At 62.1% G+C, this 17,460-nt stretch overlaps 1 protein-coding gene and 1 long non-coding RNA gene across 9 annotated transcripts in view; both read right to left on the bottom strand.

Moving 5' to 3' along the window:
- Nucleotides 1-417: 417 nt before the first annotated feature.
- The window catches only part of ATP11A (ATPase phospholipid transporting 11A), a 112,001-nt gene continuing 94,958 nt past the window's right edge, over nucleotides 418-17,460 (bottom strand). For 3 of the 8 annotated variants that reach the window (XM_079136726.1, XM_079136724.1, XM_079136723.1), the window contains exons 21-29: nucleotides 16,967-17,069; nucleotides 16,675-16,820; nucleotides 16,150-16,209; nucleotides 15,227-15,354; nucleotides 13,323-13,458; nucleotides 8,393-8,458; nucleotides 7,615-7,718; nucleotides 5,625-5,790; nucleotides 418-636 (exon numbers count right to left, since the gene is read on the bottom strand). In XM_079136726.1, coding sequence (XP_078992852.1) covers nucleotides 529-636; nucleotides 5,625-5,790; nucleotides 7,615-7,718; nucleotides 8,393-8,458; nucleotides 13,323-13,458; nucleotides 15,227-15,354; nucleotides 16,150-16,209; nucleotides 16,675-16,820; nucleotides 16,967-17,069 — 1,017 coding nt within the window. In that variant the 3' untranslated portion in view covers nucleotides 418-528. Of the gene's footprint in view, nucleotides 637-1,638; nucleotides 1,743-3,551; nucleotides 3,637-5,624; nucleotides 5,791-7,614; nucleotides 7,719-8,392; nucleotides 8,459-12,633; nucleotides 12,928-13,322; nucleotides 13,459-15,226; nucleotides 15,355-16,149; nucleotides 16,210-16,674; nucleotides 16,821-16,966; nucleotides 17,070-17,460 lie in introns of those variants that run through there. The other 5 variants (XM_079136728.1, XM_079136725.1, XM_079136729.1 and 2 more) reach the window with 3 other exon arrangements.
- LOC306659283 lies at nucleotides 13,465-15,220 on the bottom strand. Its single transcript, XR_013763258.1, has 3 exons — nucleotides 14,713-15,220; nucleotides 14,255-14,340; nucleotides 13,465-14,031 (listed from the first exon to the last, which is right to left on the bottom strand). It is a non-coding gene; the product is annotated as an uncharacterized lncRNA (long non-coding RNA).

The following is a 17,460-nucleotide window of genomic DNA, read 5'->3' as shown; positions in this document are numbered from 1 at the left end:
TGTGTCTCACGGTAGTCGGTGACCGGGATGAGCGGAACCCCAGGGCAGGGAGGTGCACTTGGCCCGCCGGGTCCGGCAGGGTGCTTCCCAGCCTGCAGCGCGCAGGGTTTCTGCGGGTGGGAGGGGGGCGCCTGGCAGGGGGGAGTGAGCTGGACGGCTGCTGGACGTGGAGGCACAGACCAGAGGACAGTTCTTCAGGTGACGGCACAGAGACAATGGCGGGGTGACAGGCAGGCCCGGGTGGGGCCAGTCTGTGGCTGCAGTGTGGAGAACGGGCCAGGTGAGGTCTGTGTTCTCAGTCTAGCTGGAGCGCGAGGCTGCGGGCCTGGGGTGAATGACTAGTGTGCTGTGCCCCAGCGAGTGGCCGCGGCCAGGGCTCCGCCTCCTCGGCCACCAGCAGAGGTGCATAGTGCACAGTCCGCGGCAGGACCACAGTGCCCACGCCTCAGGCTGGAACCACAGCAGCTGCCAGAAGGGCCCAATGGGGGGACACAGCGCTCCCCCAACCTCCAGGCACAGCGCGCCTTCCTAGGCGGAAGCTGCCCACAGCCAGGGACCTGGGGCTCCGAGCACCTGGGCGCTGCAGAGAGGCGAGAGGGGCACGTCCTGAGCCACCGTCTCCTGCAGCTGCGCGTTCTGCCAAGAGAACAACACACAGTCAGCCCCACGTTCCCCGAGCAGCCCAGGCTGACCCGACCGCACACCGTGCCCCCGGGAACTGCCCCCCCAGGGAGCTGCCCAGGTCTGGAACAAATACACACCCTGCTTGGGTTCTGACAGGATCTGCCCTGCATCCCAGGGAGAGCAAGTGGGGGCTGCAGGACACACTGTGCGTCTCCCCAGGCCATCGTGATGTGGTGAAGCACAAAGGCCCCAGAGACCCTCACACTGGAAGTGCTCACCCCGACCCCAGAGGGTGATGGACTCACCTGTGCAGCCCTGTGGAAGCCTGGGATGATGGCCGGCTTCCTCCTGCCCTCCCTCAGCCTGCTGTTACCTGATGGGAGTGGCCGAGCTGCTTCCTAAGAGCCCACTGAGGCCCACGAGACACAAACTGCACCCCGCAGGATGGCCAAGGGCACGGGTCTGCCCTCACAAGGGGACACACCCTTGCGGAGCTACTTTTAGGTGGAGGCTGCTGGACGGCAAACACAAGGCTCACCCTTGAACCCTGAGTCTAAAGGGCTGGCCAGTGTGGTGTCTTTACAGCCCAAGACTCTAACAGATGCAGCTGCTGGACAATGTGGTCAGCTGGGAGCCACTGAGGCTGCACCCAGTGCGACTGTGCAATGCTCCACTTCGATGTAGAACAGGATCTGTCCTGACCAGCTCTCAAGCAGAGCAGCTTCCACCACTGACCAGGAGCCAGCTCCCGTCTGCAAATGCTGGGCCCGACAGTCAGCCACTCACGTTGTGTGTGTACATGTGTGTATGTGTGTGCAAGCCCTCTCTGGTCAGCTCACTCGGGCACGTGCCACTGGCCCGGGAAGGAAATGCACAGTTGCACACAGGGTTCCTTTTGTGCTGTGAGCCTGTTATCAAAAATGGCACAGCACAGCAGAACTTTGGAGGAAGAACAGACAGTTTGAGAACCACAGCACACGGGCCACGCCCAGTGGGCAGCGGCCACACCGTTACCTAGCGTGGAGCTAATGCCGCCGCGGCTGGGGTAAGAGGTCCTTCAGCAGTGGCCTGTCGCTGCTCGGCACGGCATCCCCTGGTGCTTTGTGCTGCGTGCTCTTCTGCAAGGGCGAGGAAAGACACGACCCGCTGCCTACTGGGGTGGGGCGGAGGGCGGCGGTCGGCCCTGCGTCCCCAGGCCTCCATCGGGGAAGGCGCGACGTTCTGTGCGCCTCTCATGCGCCACCAGGCAGCCAGAGATGGCTGGGGGGCTGCTGGCCTGCAGGGCTGTCGTGTGGAGCAGGACAGAGGCCCGCACAGGCCGTGGCAGATGGTCCCAAGCGTCCTGCTCCTACGCACACAGGCACTCGAGGTGGCCAGGACCTAGCGCTGCGTCCCCTGTTCCCGCCACGTGCCCTGCTGCCTCCTCCGCAGAGCGGGCTGCTGCAGAGAATGGCTGGGGAGCCCTGAGGGCTGCTGCCACCTGCCCCGTCACGCGGCGTCCTGGTATGGACGCCTGCCAGAGGCCTCCACGCCAGGTTGAGGGCCGGGTCTGAGCAGATTCTCCTCCTCGTCAGGAGGAGCAGGCATCCTGAGTCAAGGACATCAAGGTTTGAAGTGCAGGGGTGCAGGCCTGAACTGGAGGAAGTCCAGGGGAGAAGAGAGGACAAAGGAAGAGGAGAGGGATGCAGGCTCAGCCACAAGGACACACGTGGTAGACAGGCCTGGTGCAGAGGCAGCGCCTCGTGGGTACGTGCAGCAGGCTCCTGCCAGCGGGCACGCTGCACAGGGATGGGGTGAGAGGACAGGGACGCAGGGACAGGGTGAGAGGACACCTGTCTGAGCAGAGTCCCTCACTGAGGGCCAGTAGAATGAATGTTTGTTCCTCCAAAGTTTTGCAGGACAGTGGGTGTCGTGGCAACAGAGTGCTCCTCTTTGTGGCCGGGAACGTGTGTGGCGGGGGCTGAGGCAGGCGAGGGTGCCTGGCCAGGGTCTGGCCCTCGCACGTCTGAAGCAACTCCGCTCTGACTCAGCCCGAGGAGAGCTGGGACACACCAGTCTGAGTTGGCCTGACGTAGTTAGTTCCACCATCACCTCCTGTGACTCCTTATGGTGTTCCTAATAACGCCATCTGAGGTGCTTTCAGGTACTAAACTGTGAGCAGACATCATGTCATTTGTTTTAACGAAGGCCCACAGTGCCAACTTAGAAAAATTCTGTTTGCCATTATTTACTTGACCTTAAGGAAAGTAACACCTCCTCAGTTAAAAACAGTTTAAAATGATAAAAGACGGACCATCCTTCCTTGCTGTGGGATCGCTGTACTGAGCCAGCGCGGACGTGAAGCGGGAATGCCACGGGCTGTCCCTGCGGCCCGCAGGAACCTGAGCGGACAATGACAAGCAAGGGCCCGTCTCTGGACGCTGCTCAGCTTGCAGCCAAGCTCTGGACGCCAAGGCCTTGGTCAGAGCAGCTGGCCCAGAAATTCACATAAGCTACCTTGCTGGGGGCCCTGGTGCTCATGAGAGCACAGGAGGCCTTAGAAGACGAAGAGGGATTTGATGAAGACGTGCAGCGTCAGCCTGGCTCTGCCCTGCAGCACCTGGGGACCCTGAGCAAACCGCTCCACCCGCCTTCCTCAGTTTCCCTGCGAGGGAGGAGGTCTCGCGGTGCATCCCCCAGGGGCTGTGGAGGGCAGGGCCACGCTGGGACAGTCTGAGGAGGTGTAGGAGGCTGGCGCTGAGACAGCCACGTCTCAGACAAGTGAGGCCCCTGGCACTGGTAAGGCCCCAGGGCGGGCCGGCGGGTGGTGCTGGAGGGACGCCCGGCAGCGTTCACCATGCTTCCGGGCGTGCTGCTGGCCTCGACACCAAATTCACCCCGGGTCCTGCAGTCATGATCCCAAGCATGCAAAAGGTAGAGAAGGTCACCTGTTGGTCAGAAACTCAGACCGCTGGAGGTCTGGGAAAGCATAAAGACGGTGGGCTGCTCAACAGAAAGGCACTGGTTCCTAGCCTGCCCGTCCCGCGGTCCGGAGCCCACACACGGGAGCAGGTTTAGACAGGGAGGTTGTGTAGGCCAAGCAGGAAGACAAAGGGAGGCAGGAAGGAGAGATACAAGAGAGTGGTGAGTCGGTCACAGCACACACTTCCCGCACACCACCCAGCAGCTGACCCCGCCGCAGGGCCCAGCCGACGCCCCGTCCCCCCAGCCTCATGCCTCCTGTGCCGGTTCTGGCTGCTTTCAGTTAGATGCTCCTCAAGGGCTGGGAGCCAGCAGCAGCAGTGGCACTGCCCACTGAGGAGGGGCAGGGAAGGCCCTCAGCAGGCTGGAGTAGCAGGGGGGTGCCTGCCCACTCTGTGCCCAGGGGCATCTACCCAGGCACCTCGACATCCGCCAGCACCTGTGGGCCGGGCGGCACAGCAATGCTCCTGTAAACACTGGGCTGGGCACTAGGGACTCAGCTGGGGCCCAGCGGACACCGACGAAGGGGGCCTGCTTTCTCTGTGGTCAGGCCTGCACCCTGCTGTTCCCCTCACGAGAACATGCGTGTCCACCAGGCGCTGCACACACGTGTCCCCGTGCCTAGGGCCGTCAGGGACACGTGTCTGCCTGGGGGCAGCACTGTCCAGACCCGAGCGTGGCTTTCATGGGAGGGCAGTGGCCTCTGGCTGAGTGCTGGCCGGCTCCAGGGCTGACAGCCTTTGGCGGGGACACCTACGCCCTTGCCCGTGCTTCTCCTTCCACAGCAGGAGGGTCTGGCCCTGTGCCAGGTGCCGGATGTCACTGTGTGTCTGAGATGCCCGGGACAGAAGCACTGCACATGCCACTGAGCTGTGCCCCAGTCCCTCTCCAGGCCCCAAAGGGCCCTCCCTGCGTCCTTGCTGATGGGCCACAGACCTGCACGGCCCACAGTGACGTGTGCAGGGATGCCCACCACTGCTGGCAGAGACCCCTGGTTGTGGCCATCAGCACCGATCTCACCCTTGGCGGCAGGAGGCATAAAGGAGGGAGGCCTGGGCTGGTGGCATTGGTCTCAATGTGTTAACCCAGCAGAGTCCTGGGAAGGTTCACAACCAGGACCCCTTCAACTGCTGGGCCCGGGGTGGGCAGGGCTGGGCAGCTCCAGGAAGGGTTACCTAGTTCCCATCCCAAACAGGGCCACTGGCACCCCTGGAGAGGGGCGCATCTGGGCGCGGAAAGCCACGGGCTGCACGGCATGCACTTCTCCATCTGTGCCTCTGTGCACCCCGGGTCTGCTCTCCCGGCCAAGGAGCTGCCCTGGCCTCTGCCCTCCTCCACCTGCTGTCCTGCACTTCCATGGCCCAAGAAGCACTGGGAGCTGAGAGGCTCCCGTCTCAGGCCTGCCTCACCGAGGTGAGAACTTTGCAGGGAGGTAATTTGAAAATCTGTATTTTTAGTGACCTCCCAAGGGACTGTGACCCAGTGGGGCCCCTGAGGGTCACCATCTACCCTCACTGGTGAGACCCCAGAGGTGTGGGGCGAGGGCCTTGGGTGCCGTCCACCTGACGGCACTGCCCGGCAGAGGCCAGTGCTGAGGCTCCTCTGGGTGGGGTTGGAGGCTAGTCCCTGCCCCTGTGCCTGGAGCCCAGGGTTCTGTGTCGGTCAGTTTGGAAATGTGGAAAAAAGGTAGCCCTGGACACCAGCGATCCTTTATATAAAGTCAACACGTTGAGCCAAATTCACCATCCTCAAAAATGACGTGATTCAACCCAGAGTGGTCAGACTCAAGTCCACGTGAATTCACAGAAGATAATTTGCCTTTTGATTAATCTTTGTTCTCTTTTTCTCTTAGCTGATTGTTTAGGTCTAATCATCAAATTACACATGGATCACCTTGAATTTTTCCTGATTTAACATTTGAAATCATGCATCATTATCAAACTGATTGGCAAGATCTGGGCTGACCTCTGAACCCCTCTCACGCTAACGCTTCCCAGTCTTGAAGCCAGGCACCATGCACCAGCCAGGGGGCTCCGTACCTGGGTCCTTTCCGTAGCTGTCGGCCACAGCTGCCTGCACAGCACTTTCTTGAGGACGTCAGGGAGGAGACTGACGGTGATGAGCAGGATGATGCCCAGCCAGGCAGGCCCACTGGACAGCATGTGGATGAACACGTAGTACATCCTCTGATAACTGAGGAATGGCCTGCGGAGAGGGGCACGGGCAGGGCAGGTCAGCCCCCTGGGAGGGACACAGAGGCCCCCGAGGACTTCCAAGCCCTGGGAAGAGGCCCTCTGCTCTGGAAATTCCCGCTCCGGCTGCTAACAGCCCTGGCGAGGCACCAGCCTGCCCGCTCTGAGTCCACCCTGGGACACACACAGGAGGCAGGGCCCGGACGGCGCGTGTCCTGGTGGAGGGAGGGATCCCAGGAGGTCATCCCAAAGGGAACCAGGAGTCCCTAAAGTGCAGGTTCAGGATGGCAAAAGAACCCAGAGCGGGACGGTGACCCTCGGCCTGGACACAGCTGGCCCTGCATCACAGAGTGATGTGGCTCTGACCAGCGAGAGGTCCTGCCACCAACGCAGCATGGGACGACCTGGACGTCTGCAGGCGCAGCACAGGCTGCGGGAATGGAGCGTCCACTGGCCAGGCCCTGCCACCAGGGCCCTGTTTTCAGCTGGTCTGTGTCCCCTCCATGGTGCAGGCGTCCTGATCAGGACAGGGAGAGGCAAAGCCCACCTCCAGTGCACATGGCTAACAGGTGGACGACTCAGGCATGGCTCAGTGGTTGATGGGGACAGAGAGGCCCACGGGGTGCAGAAGCTGCTGGAAAGGCTGGGTTGGTGGGACCAGTGCCCAGGGGCAGGAGAGGGCATACGCCACGTGCTCCGCCCCCAGCACCGCTCCCTGGCCCCGAGCCAGGGGTGCTCAGTCTCAGGAGGAAGCCTTCCTCTTTCCCCCGGGGGCTCGCTGGAACTTCAGGATCCCAGCTCTGGCAGGGCTGCTGGAGACCCTCCCAGAGATCACTGCTCCCTCTGCAACTGGTCTCCAGGGGCCTGTGAGGTCAGGAAGGAGGGTGGGGACAGCCAGAGCCTGCAGCTTCCTGAGCTGCAGATGCAGAGCAAGGAGGCTCCTGGCCTCACAGCCAGGCCAGGCCTCCTGGAGGCCAGCTGCCCAGGGCATGGGGCTGCCCAGGCCCAGGCTCTGTTCAGCACGACCACCTGCTCCCGCTGCACTTCAGCTGAAGGGGACACTTGCTTCTTCAGGCAGTGTGGCTCTGCCTGAGCTGGCCCAGACTGGGCTCACGGGCTCCGTGTCACTCGTGTGCAGAGCATGTGATGCGCAGGGGCTCCGCCCAGGCCCTGTGTGGAGCGGTCGGCAGACGTGGTCTGCGGGTGGCATGTGCTCTCTGCGCTTGGGTTAGACCTCAGCTCCAGGGGAGGTGGCTCTGCCTTCCAGGGCTCAGAAGGCCTTGCTGCAGAGCACTGGTCTACCCTTGCAGAGCCTATCACAGCCTCGACTTGCCCTCCAGTCCTGCCTGTCCCTCCCCCAGCATGGCAGTGGGGTGTCCCCTGCATCCCAGGGCTCTGGGTTCCAGGTGTCCCCAAGGCTCATGTGGAAACTCGACCCCATTCTCATCAAAGGCGTGTGACAGGGGCCTGCGGGAGGTGGAAGGACGTTCTCAGCAAGGGGCCCACGTGGTGGGTAGGTGGCCCCAGCTGGCATGCTCGCCCGCCTCGCCCTGTGATGACTCCAGTGTCATGAGGCTGGGCCAAGCAGACACCAGCACTGTGCTCCTGGACTTCCGGCCTCCAGGGCTGGGAGCCCAAAGGTCAGCCATCTTGGCAAATCACTCAGCCTCAGGTGTTCTGTTACAGCAGCAGAACATGTACCAGACACCTGGGGGCATGGCAGGCTGAACGAACTCGCGCAGCAATGCAGATCAAAGGGAACTTACGCCTTAAGCCTTAGGGACAGGCAGAGGGACGGCCCAGCAGTGATGGTCACACGGTGTGCACCAGCTCTTACCAGATAATTCCTCCCCAGAGCAGGGAGAAGACGACGTAGAAGAGCAGCGACCCCCAGATGACAAAGTGATTTATCCAGGTCCAGTAGTGCGTGTCCAGGGCCAGCTGCGGGGGAAGAAAGGAGGTCAGCAATGGTGTGGTCGGCACGAGCTCTACGCAGAAAGCTGTGCAGAATGAAGCGGCACAGGACCCAAGGCTGAGGCCCATGTGAGCTTCCAGGAAAACCTGAACCAAGCCCCACACTCCCAACACAGAAAGAGCAGGCCAGTGTCCCGGCCTGCCACCACCGCAGCTGCCCGGCTGGACACGCCCTGGTGCTGGCGAGCTACAGCCAGTGCTGCCTTTGTGTCTCCTCCTGACTGGCAGGCCGCCGCCTGGCGTGAGGTTCCCCACAGGACGCCACCTGGTGGGCCGGGGCCTGGTGTGAGGTTCCTCACAGGACACCACCTGACTTCAAAAGAGCTGGGCTTCCACGGCAGGGAACTGGCCCATGCTGAGCTGCCGGTTCTGGCGGGCCAGGGGTCTCCCCTCTGAAAGTCTTCTAAATGGGATCCACCCCTGGAGAGGAGCCTCTCTTGCTTGCTGCTGTTAATTCTGCAAGTTCAGGGACTGGGCTGCCCAGGATCGTTGGGATATGGTGCCTCATGGGTCTAGGTGGGGAAGGGGACCCAGGGGCAGCCCTGGGCAGGTGGATCAGCCTGAGTGGGTTCACAGCTCATAGTCTGCGGGCATGAGGCCACTCCACAGCCAGAGGGGTGCACGGCTCTGCGAAGACTCACCTTCAGCGTGACAGTGAACACCATCACTGTGAAGACCAGCGTCCCGAAGGTCCAGTTCCCGAACATCTATGAGGAAAGCAGCCGAGTGACCTCCTGCACAGTCTCCCTCACTCCCAAAGCCACTGGAGCACTCTGCTCGATGCTCCTAGGAGCCGGCATGGGGCCCAGGACCCGCCAGAGACGATGGGGCTGTGCCACACAGATGGGAGACTGGCAGGCGGAGCTGCTGGCTGCCTGTGGCCTGGCCCCACTGGGCACTGCAGTGAGAGCGAAGCCCACACAGTTGGGTTAAATGGGCACCTGCAGAGACAGCAGTGACCTGAGGGCCCAGGTGTGCTTCTCCACGTCTGAGGTAAGCCCAGGATGTGGGAGGCTGTCGGCACAGGCACCTACTGCTGAGGAACAACAACGGAAACAACCAGACGGGCGCCGGACACACCGTCCCAGCAGCTCAGGAAGGGACAGACAGACAGACAGGACAGAGCTGGACAAGGGCTGCCTCTCCAGTAGCCATAGGCCACAGACGCCAACCAGTAAGTACAGGAGGCGGGAGGACCAAATGCGTTCAGAGCTGCTGTCCTCCAGCTGGTGCCTCGGAGGATGGTGGGAAGTGCAGACACGGGTCCAACCACAAGAAGACAGGCGTCCCAGTAGGGTCAAGACAGCAGAGAGACCCCTCCAGGGAGGGTCCAGTCGCAGGGTAACCTCGCCTCCAAGAATGGCCACTGTGAGGGTCCTCGGCTAGGGCCTGTCGGGTACTGTGAACTGTGCTTCCCAGAGAAGGTTCCTAGCACCTCTTTAGGGTAAAATCACAGCTTTCTCAGAGGCGGAAGGCTGGATGCTAATGCTTTCCTGGTGGTAGTTCCCAGCCTAATGGGCACTCCCAGGGCTACGCCCAGCACGCTCCTGTGACCACGGTGAGGTGGGAGGCACTGCGGGGCTCCAGGGCACCCGGGCTAGTGCTAGGGCCCCAGAGGCAGGACGCTCACTGCACCCTGGGCTCCGTGTCCTGGTCAAGCCAGCCTCGTCCTTCGGGCCAGGAGACAGGCCAGCAAAAGCACTCGGGCCTGAACCTGCAGAGCTCCTCAGCTGTGCCGGGAGGTCCTCTGGAGGGCAGAAGCCAGAGGCACTGCCGAATGCCCAGACAGGGGCCCAGGGAGGAAGAGGGAGCCCTGCGTGCCTGGCACACAGGCCTCCTGGCCAGCCTTCATGGCTCTCCTGGAGCTGGGCCTGCACCCGGGTCCTGCACATGTAGGGCATGTGTTCTCAATTGCCCTGTCCCCAAGGCACTGTCTGGCAGTGGTCCTCAGCCCCAGGGCCAGCGGCAGCTCGGCAGCACCTGGTCGACGGTGTCGGGAGCAGTGGCTGCTGGTTTACTGAGCGACTGCTTGGGCCCGGGGTGAGCTCACAGTGCGAGAGGGACTCCCTGTTCCTCCACCCTGCCCGTGTGCCTCCACTACTTGGTGCCACGTCACACAGAGCCACACACCTGGGGAACATGCTAGGCTGGGGACAAGGCAGCGTCCTTCTACCTCATTGCCATGCCTCCCCACAGGGCGGCTGGTGGCAGGGCTAGGGAGACTGAGGCCTCTGGCCCCGGGGCCACCAGACACGTGAGCCACCACCCATTGTCACAGGCAGACAGCAAGGCATGGCTGTATTCTGAGCCACAGATTTTAGCCAGGAACCCTGGGAAGCACTGACCATCAACTTTCCTGTGCCCACAGCCCTTGGCCAGCTCACCAGGGGGGCAGCCACAGAGCTCCTGTGTGCCCAGTACTCTGGATCTCATCTGATTTCAACAGGTGCTGTATGGTAGCTGCTGATTGTCCCTGGTTATGGTCAAGATTCTACCAGGATCGTGGGCTGGTAGGCGGAGGGGCCCTAGGACACAGCCGCCTTTGTTGGTAGGTTGTCAGAGGGACAATCCAACCCCAGCGACGCTCCTGTTCTGACTGCTCAGGACCTACGCTAATGTCAGATACACCCGACAGCCACACCACTTCTGTGGCATACCACTGCACACCTGCACCCACCGCCCAGTGGACAGAGCCCCTGGGACTCATGGGCCTCCCTGCCCCTCCCTGGCCAGGTTCCTGTGTTCGCCTGGCATCTGCTTGGTCCTCTTCGCCTCTCCATCCCCTCTGAGGTGAGCATCCTCGCAGGATGCTCTGCTCAAAAGCCTTCGGAGCAGGCCAATCTGTGTGTGTGGGATACACTCCCAGACACGCCCCCACTTTCTGAGCCCCCACTGTGGCGTCTCAGCCATCCTGTTGGTGCTCCTGAGTTCTAGCACAGCGTGCTTTGAGCTCCAGGGATCTGCCCAGGAGCCTGCGCGCAGCAGGAATGAGGCCAAGCCTCAGGATTCACGGTGGCGTCCAAGGAGGAATACCGTTGACCGTGGAGACAGGGCTTCTAGACTCGTCTGCAAGGTGCACCTGGGGCCACAGGGAAGGCCAACGGAGGGCGAGCATGATCACCAACCTGTAGTTCCAGGACCAGGACTGAGGGTCCCCACCAGGAGCTGAGTTGCAGGACCTCTGGGCTCCACCCAAGCCCGTAGGACCTGCCCAGTGCCGCTCTCAGTTCTGCAGCGCGTCACTCCTCACACCCCAAAACAAGGGGGACCCACTGCTGTCAGGGAGAAGGCTCCTGGAGCCAAGGGCAGGGCGGGGCTGCGTGTCCGCAGGCACATCACGCGTGGGTGGCCTCGGCCCTCCTGACCCCGAACTCCTTCCTGGGCAGCCCTGCGTCACCTGTCACAGTGCTGGCTGACAGGGGTCTTGGCCAGCTACTGCAGTCCCACTGTGGGAGCCTCAGGGCCCAGTGTAAGCCTGCTGCAAAGCCAGTGCAGGACATGTCCCCCAAGCTTGGGCTGGGCACCCTCGGCACTGGCTGCCAAGGCCCCTAGGTCTCTCCCCAGTTCCTATGCGAGAAGACGTGACCGGCACCTGAGCCTCTGCTGTGGCAGCCAGCAACGCGTACTGGGCGACCCATGTCCCTGGAGACAGGTGGCTGCCTGGGTAGCCCTGTCCTGTCTCCGCCTTGGACTCTCTGTCACCACTTCAAGTTCTAGAGATGTGACCACAGGCAGGGGTGCCAAGTGGAGACACATCACTGGAATACCTCCTCCTGGGAGACATGGGCCTTGCAGGGGAGCAGGAGACAAGGGGTGGGACGTGGGGTCCCACCGAGGGAACACAGGTGCCCCTGCTCCCCTGGCTGGAGGTCGCACAGCCTGGCTGGAGACACCTGCGGCAGTGGCTGGAGAAGACAAGGGGACCCTGAGGGGCATCTGCCGGGAAAGTCTGAGCAGCAGCACGCCTGCCTTTCCAGGGAGAGCAGCGTGTCCTTCCCTGACCCGAGGGACACACACAGAGCCACATGGCTGGACACACTCTGGTGTGGAGCCCGCCTATGCCACCACCTGCCCCCTGCCTGGGCCCTGTCCCACCACTGGTCTCCTCAAGCTCCACACTAGGAACCTCCAAGAGAACGGGCTGCAGTCAGCACGAGGTGGAGGCCAGACAGGAAGGAGAGCCGGCGATGGTGGCCTTGCCACATACATGCCACCACCACGCCACTTACACGCCACCGTCACGAGATGGAGGCCCAGGATGTGAACCTGCACGTCCAAGACACACCAAGGGGCTATGAAGGCCTGACCCGGGGAAAAGGCACAGGAGATGGAAGAAGTGACAGGGCTCTTGCAGCTACGGTGACAACCTGGGGACAGGCAGGACCACTCGGTCCACAAACCCGGGCCAAGATCAAGTCCAGGAAACGTACAGCTTGCAGAGCAGCAGAGTGCCCAGCACTTCCAGATCAACCTAACGGAAGAGGAGTCACAGGCAAAGACAGAGCACCTTTGGGTGACAAGAAAATAAACGAAGGAGCAACAGATTCCTGGGACACGCAGCAGGACTTCTGGGCCCCACCCAACAGGCTGGGGGTGGACATGGGGAGGCTACCGGGGGAGAAGACGATGCCGGGGACGAGAAACAAAAAGCCTGCTGTTGGGACGCTGACCTCAGGGTGCCAGGACCCTGCCCATCACCCACAGCAGTGCTTATGTGAACAGCCAGCCCCGCACTGGAACCCTGGGGGGACCACGCTGGGCCCAGGGCTGTGACCCCAGGGTGCCAGGCTGGCCCCAGGGCTATGACCCATGTGGTGCCAGGCTGTGACCCCCAGGGTGCCAGGCTGGGCCCAGGCTGTAACACGCTGGGGTCTGCATGGCCAGCTGAAACGTGCCCTCAGGCCTCCCATCCCTGCTGACTGCCCACCGTTACCAGAAGGGGGTTCAGACCCGTGGAACCTGACACAGACCCGGGAGAGGGGAGCGAGACGCCAGAATGCACACAGGCTCCGGCCAGCAGAGGGCAGGAGCAGCTAACAGCATTTCTACCCACAAAGCACACAGTAGAGGTCACAGGTGAAAATATTTTCGAGAAATATTTTATTTGGTGCACTCCAGAACACACAGACGGAGGACAAACCACGGCTCTTACCATGTGTGTGTTGGTGGTCACTATCTGGGGGTGGAGAAGGCGAGGAGCAGAGAGAAAAAAGCAAGATACAAATAAAACAGACCCCAGGGAGCACGCCAGCGCTGAGCACCCCAGGATGTGCCCTGCCTACCGCAGGCCGGCCCGCGTGGGCACACCACACCAGCCTCTCCCGTCCCCGGGAACGAAGCCCAAATGCAACAGGGGCACACTGGGCCTGCTGCTGGCCACGGAAAGAAGGTCATGCAGCACACCTGGTGACCCCGGAGGCCTGCCCTGCCGCCACCTGCCCCTGGACACACCTGCTGGACACAGGTGTGTGTGACCCACCCGCAGGACCTGGGGCCTGTTGAACCACGGTTGTCACAGCATGATAACCTGGGGCAGGGGCTAGTCCTCAGACACCTGAGTGCAGCACTGACCTGTCCACTGCTGGTCACGACCGTGTTCTCAAACATGAAATAAGCACCAAAGAAAAACACGAGGGCATCGAACAGGCCCAGGAGCGTCCAGTAGAGGAACACCCGCCAGCGGAGCAGTGCGTTCTTGGCGATGTCCCTGTGTGGGGAAGGGGAGGGGTCAGTGTCCCACAAGGTCACCCACACATGGCTGCATGGCCACACACGCCTGGCCCCCAAGCAGCATGCTCCTGGGAATGAAGGCAAAGTGTTTCTCAGTCTCTGTGCTTTGCTGGCACCAATGGTCTCTGATCTCTGCCTTTTTGCATCCCGCAGAGCCTCACGCAGGAGCCCAGCACATGCCTCTCCTGCAGGGCCAGCACCTTGCCCACGTGTGGACAGGCTCCAACCCAGACAGACCGAAGCCCTGGCACACACTACAGATTTTCCTGCCCCCTGCCATCAGCCTACTTGAGAAGGCCCATGGTGCCCTGTGGATGCGTCTGGAGGGTACAGACCGTGTGTCCAGGAGTCCTGCCAGAGGCAAACTGGCAGGTGGAGCCGCTCACCTCTGGAGCGGTGGCCACAGGCACGGCACCTGTGAACAGCCAGCCCCACTGAACACACACGCAGCCCTCGGACACAGGGCCATCTGAGCAAGACGGGAGCCTGGCCTGGGCAGCAGGGCCCTGGCGGGTCTGAGGTGCCACCCGGGGGCACTGCACCGGAGCACCTGGAGTCGCCTGTGTCTGAGGTGCCGCCCGGGGGCACTGCACAGGAGCACATGGAACCGCCCCGTGTCTGAGGTGGGCACTGCACAGGAGCACCTGGAGCCACCCCGTGTCTGAGGTGGGCACTGCACAGTAGCACCTGGAGTCGCCCCGTGTCTGAGGTGGGCACTGCACAGGAGCACCTGGAGCCGCCCCGTGTCTGAGGTGGGCACTGCATAGGAGCACATGGAGCCGCCCCGTGTCTGAGGTGGGCACTGCACAGGAGCACATGGAGTCGCCCCGTGTCTGAGGTGGGCACTGCACAGGAGCACCTGGAGCCGCCCCGTGTCTGAGGTGGGCACTGCACAGGAGCACCTGGAGCCGCCCCGTGTCTGAGGTGGGCACTGCACAGGAGCACCTGGAACCGCCCTGTGTCTGAGGTGGGCACTGCACAGGAGCACCTGGAGCCGCCCCGTGTCTGAGGTGGGCACTGCACAGGAGCACATGGAGCCGCCCCGTGTCTGAGGTGGGCACTGCACAGGAGCACATGGAGTCGCCCCGTGTCTGAGGTGGGCACTGCACAGGAGCACATGGAGCCGCCCCGTGTCTGAGGTGGGCACTGCACAGGAGCACATGGAGCCGCCCCGTGTCTGAGGTGGGCACTGCACAGGAGCACATGGAGTGCAGGCACTGCACAGGAGCACCTGGAGTCACCTGGTATTAGGCTCTGCAACCACACCTGGGTCTAGACTGAAAAACACGTGTTTAATTACAAAGACAAACAGGAACATCAAATCTGCCAGAGATCCTGGACGGCAGTTCTGAAACAGCAGAAAAACACCTTTTCCTTTTTAATAAAGTTTTTTCAGGGAAAAGATGACATTGAAATCAGATCTCCTAACTTCTCTGAACAGAACACACTTGGTTTCAAAGGGTTATTCGGGCTGTGAATTCACTGGGGTCACGAGAGGACCGACATCCTCATCCCTGGTTCTTTCATGACACTGAACAGGCCAGCAAGCCAAGCTGGCCCAGCGTGTGTCCCTGTCCGCCACCTCTGACCTGGGGAGGAGACCAGGCCTCCTGCCGAGGGGCTGGGGAGCAAGTGCCCAGTGCGCCAACATTTCCGGCTGGAACCCTGGTCCCAGACACTGACCAGAAGGACGGAGGTGGTCACTTGCTGCTCCTGCCTGGGAGGGCCGTGAGGGGTGGGCTCACCTGTACAGCGAGGGGTCCCTCTTGAGCACGTCGATGCCCACGTGCTGCTCCATGAGGCTGTACAGCAGGATCGGGAGGGAGGTGAAGCTGATGTTGTAGAGGGTCAGGTACGCCGTGTCGTACAGCGTCTGCAGGGAGACGGCCCACTGACCACCCGGTGCCCACACAGATGGCTGGTGGCTTTGTTCATTTCACACACAGAGAACGGCTGTGCACCAAACACACCCTCAGGGCACCAAGAGCCGCCCTGGCAGGCACGGAGGCCCGGTGGGACTTCTAGCCTCCCGGGGCCAGCACCGCAGCTGCAGCTGGCCCACGCTGGCTCCGACCCACCCGTTTTACTACAGACTGCAAGACGGGGGCAGAAGGAGACAGGAACAGAGCAAGGCTGGGGTTCTGATGGCCACCCTCCAGTGTCCTCTGCCTGTCCTGGCCGCTTTGGAAGAGAAGCCGGCATGCTATGCACTGGCACACGCAGGCATCGCCTTGGTGGCAGGTGCTGAGAGGCCCCTTTGTTCCTGTCCTCAGGCCACCACCCCTGTGCCTGGCACACTGCAATGCCTCTGGTCCCGAGGATGACCAGACCCTTGGGTACCTCTGGTGTGCGGCTAATGCTCAGCGCAGGTCCAAAAGCCCAAGGCGGGAGCTGGGAGGTGGGTCTCCACCAGTCTTGCTGGCCTGCGTCTCCAAACACCCGGGGCCAGCAGACCCGCCCAGGGACTCCTCAGCACTGTGGCCTGGGCCTGATTCAGCACCCCACCTGCCAACAGGCACTGGGCAGTGGGAGCGACAGCAGTGGGCTTCCTGCCGTCGCACAGCAGGGTGGCCTGGATGTCCTGGAGTCTGCTCTCCCCATGGCGCCACCCTCTGGGAAGAACTTAAGGTGAGGGCACACTCCCAACTCAGAAGACGTGAGGACTGACCTGCTGTGAGAACCCGCAGAAGAACTGGTAGAGGAACTGGGGGAAGATGAAGCAGACGTTCTGGAAGGCAAGCGCGGGCCGTCAGTCCACTGACGTGCTCAGGGGCGTCAGGGCTTGCCCGACCCGTGAGCTGCTGCCCACAGGACCGACCAGACACGCCCCACGTCCTGCAGGGGAGCACCGAACGGGCTTCGGAAATTCCCTTTGCATTCCAGCAGCTGCTAAATCCTGTTCCGGCTGCGGTCCGCACAGACAGGGCAGGGGGGTCTGTTAGGAAGGGGTCAGCAACCCAGGAAGAAGCCACTGCACAGGGAGTCGGGGCTTCTGGGAGGAGGAGGAAGGATGCTCCCACCTCAGGCATTGCCCGGCTAGAGACCCTCAGGCCCACAGTGACTCTGGGAGGCTGAGGAGGTGCTGGGGGCCCTCTGTAGTGACAGGCTCTGCCCTTCCTTCCGGAGTGACCCTGCCATCCTGGGCCATCCTGGTGTCCATGCCACTTGTGTGGGGCGCAGAGGCACTGCCCACCTTATAGAAGAAGTACTGCACCAGCTCAGCGATCCTGATGTAGTAGAGATGCCCGTGGACCAGGAGCATCTTCTTCAGGTGCCTGAACTTGGGAATCGCGTAGTCGCTGTTCCGTGCGGCCTGACGGCCCTCCTTCCCAATGACCCCTGCAAGGAGGGAGGTGAGGGGCAGGTTGGGGCCGGCCCGGCCAGTGCAGGCATCCCCGGTGCAGCGGCCACACGTGACAGGCTGCGGCGGGACCGACTGTCCCTCTGGCGTCCAGGACATAGGTCCTGCTGCTGGCGTGGCTCACCTATGCCCACGTGGGCCTCCAGGATCATGCTGACGTCGTTGGCACCATCGCCGATGGCCAGGGTGATGGGGTGCTCCTTTGAGAATTTGATCAGCTTAACAATCTGGAAAAGATGAACAGACTTCACTCCTCTGCTTCACCAGCTGCGGGCAGCCAAGGGTGTGCGGTGGGCCTAGGAAAGGCTGATTCACAGGGCCCGCCTCCCTTCACACAGGAGGGTGTCTTTTCCCTTTGGAAACAAAACAGAATAGTCAGCCTTGGGAGCCACGGTGGCCCCAGGGCACGCAAGGGCTGGCAAGCCAGCTGCACGTCCGGCCACGACTCAAACACCAGGCAGGTGCCGACGCTTGAAGTCTGCAGAGCCGGGCCGGGTGCCAGGCAGTGAGGCTGCAGCTCCTCCGGCTAGCTTAACTTCCAAAGCTGCCCTGTGCGCAGACCTAACCTGGCATCTCAGGCAATGAATGACTTCCAGGTTTCCTAGTGTCCCCACTTAA

This window comes from Sciurus vulgaris (assembly GCF_902686455.1).
Source record: "Sciurus vulgaris genome assembly, chromosome: 4".
NCBI classification, from domain to species: Eukaryota; Metazoa; Chordata; class Mammalia; order Rodentia; family Sciuridae; genus Sciurus; species Sciurus vulgaris.
Note: the sequence above shows the minus strand (reverse complement) of the source record. Positions and strands in the feature narration are given on the sequence as shown.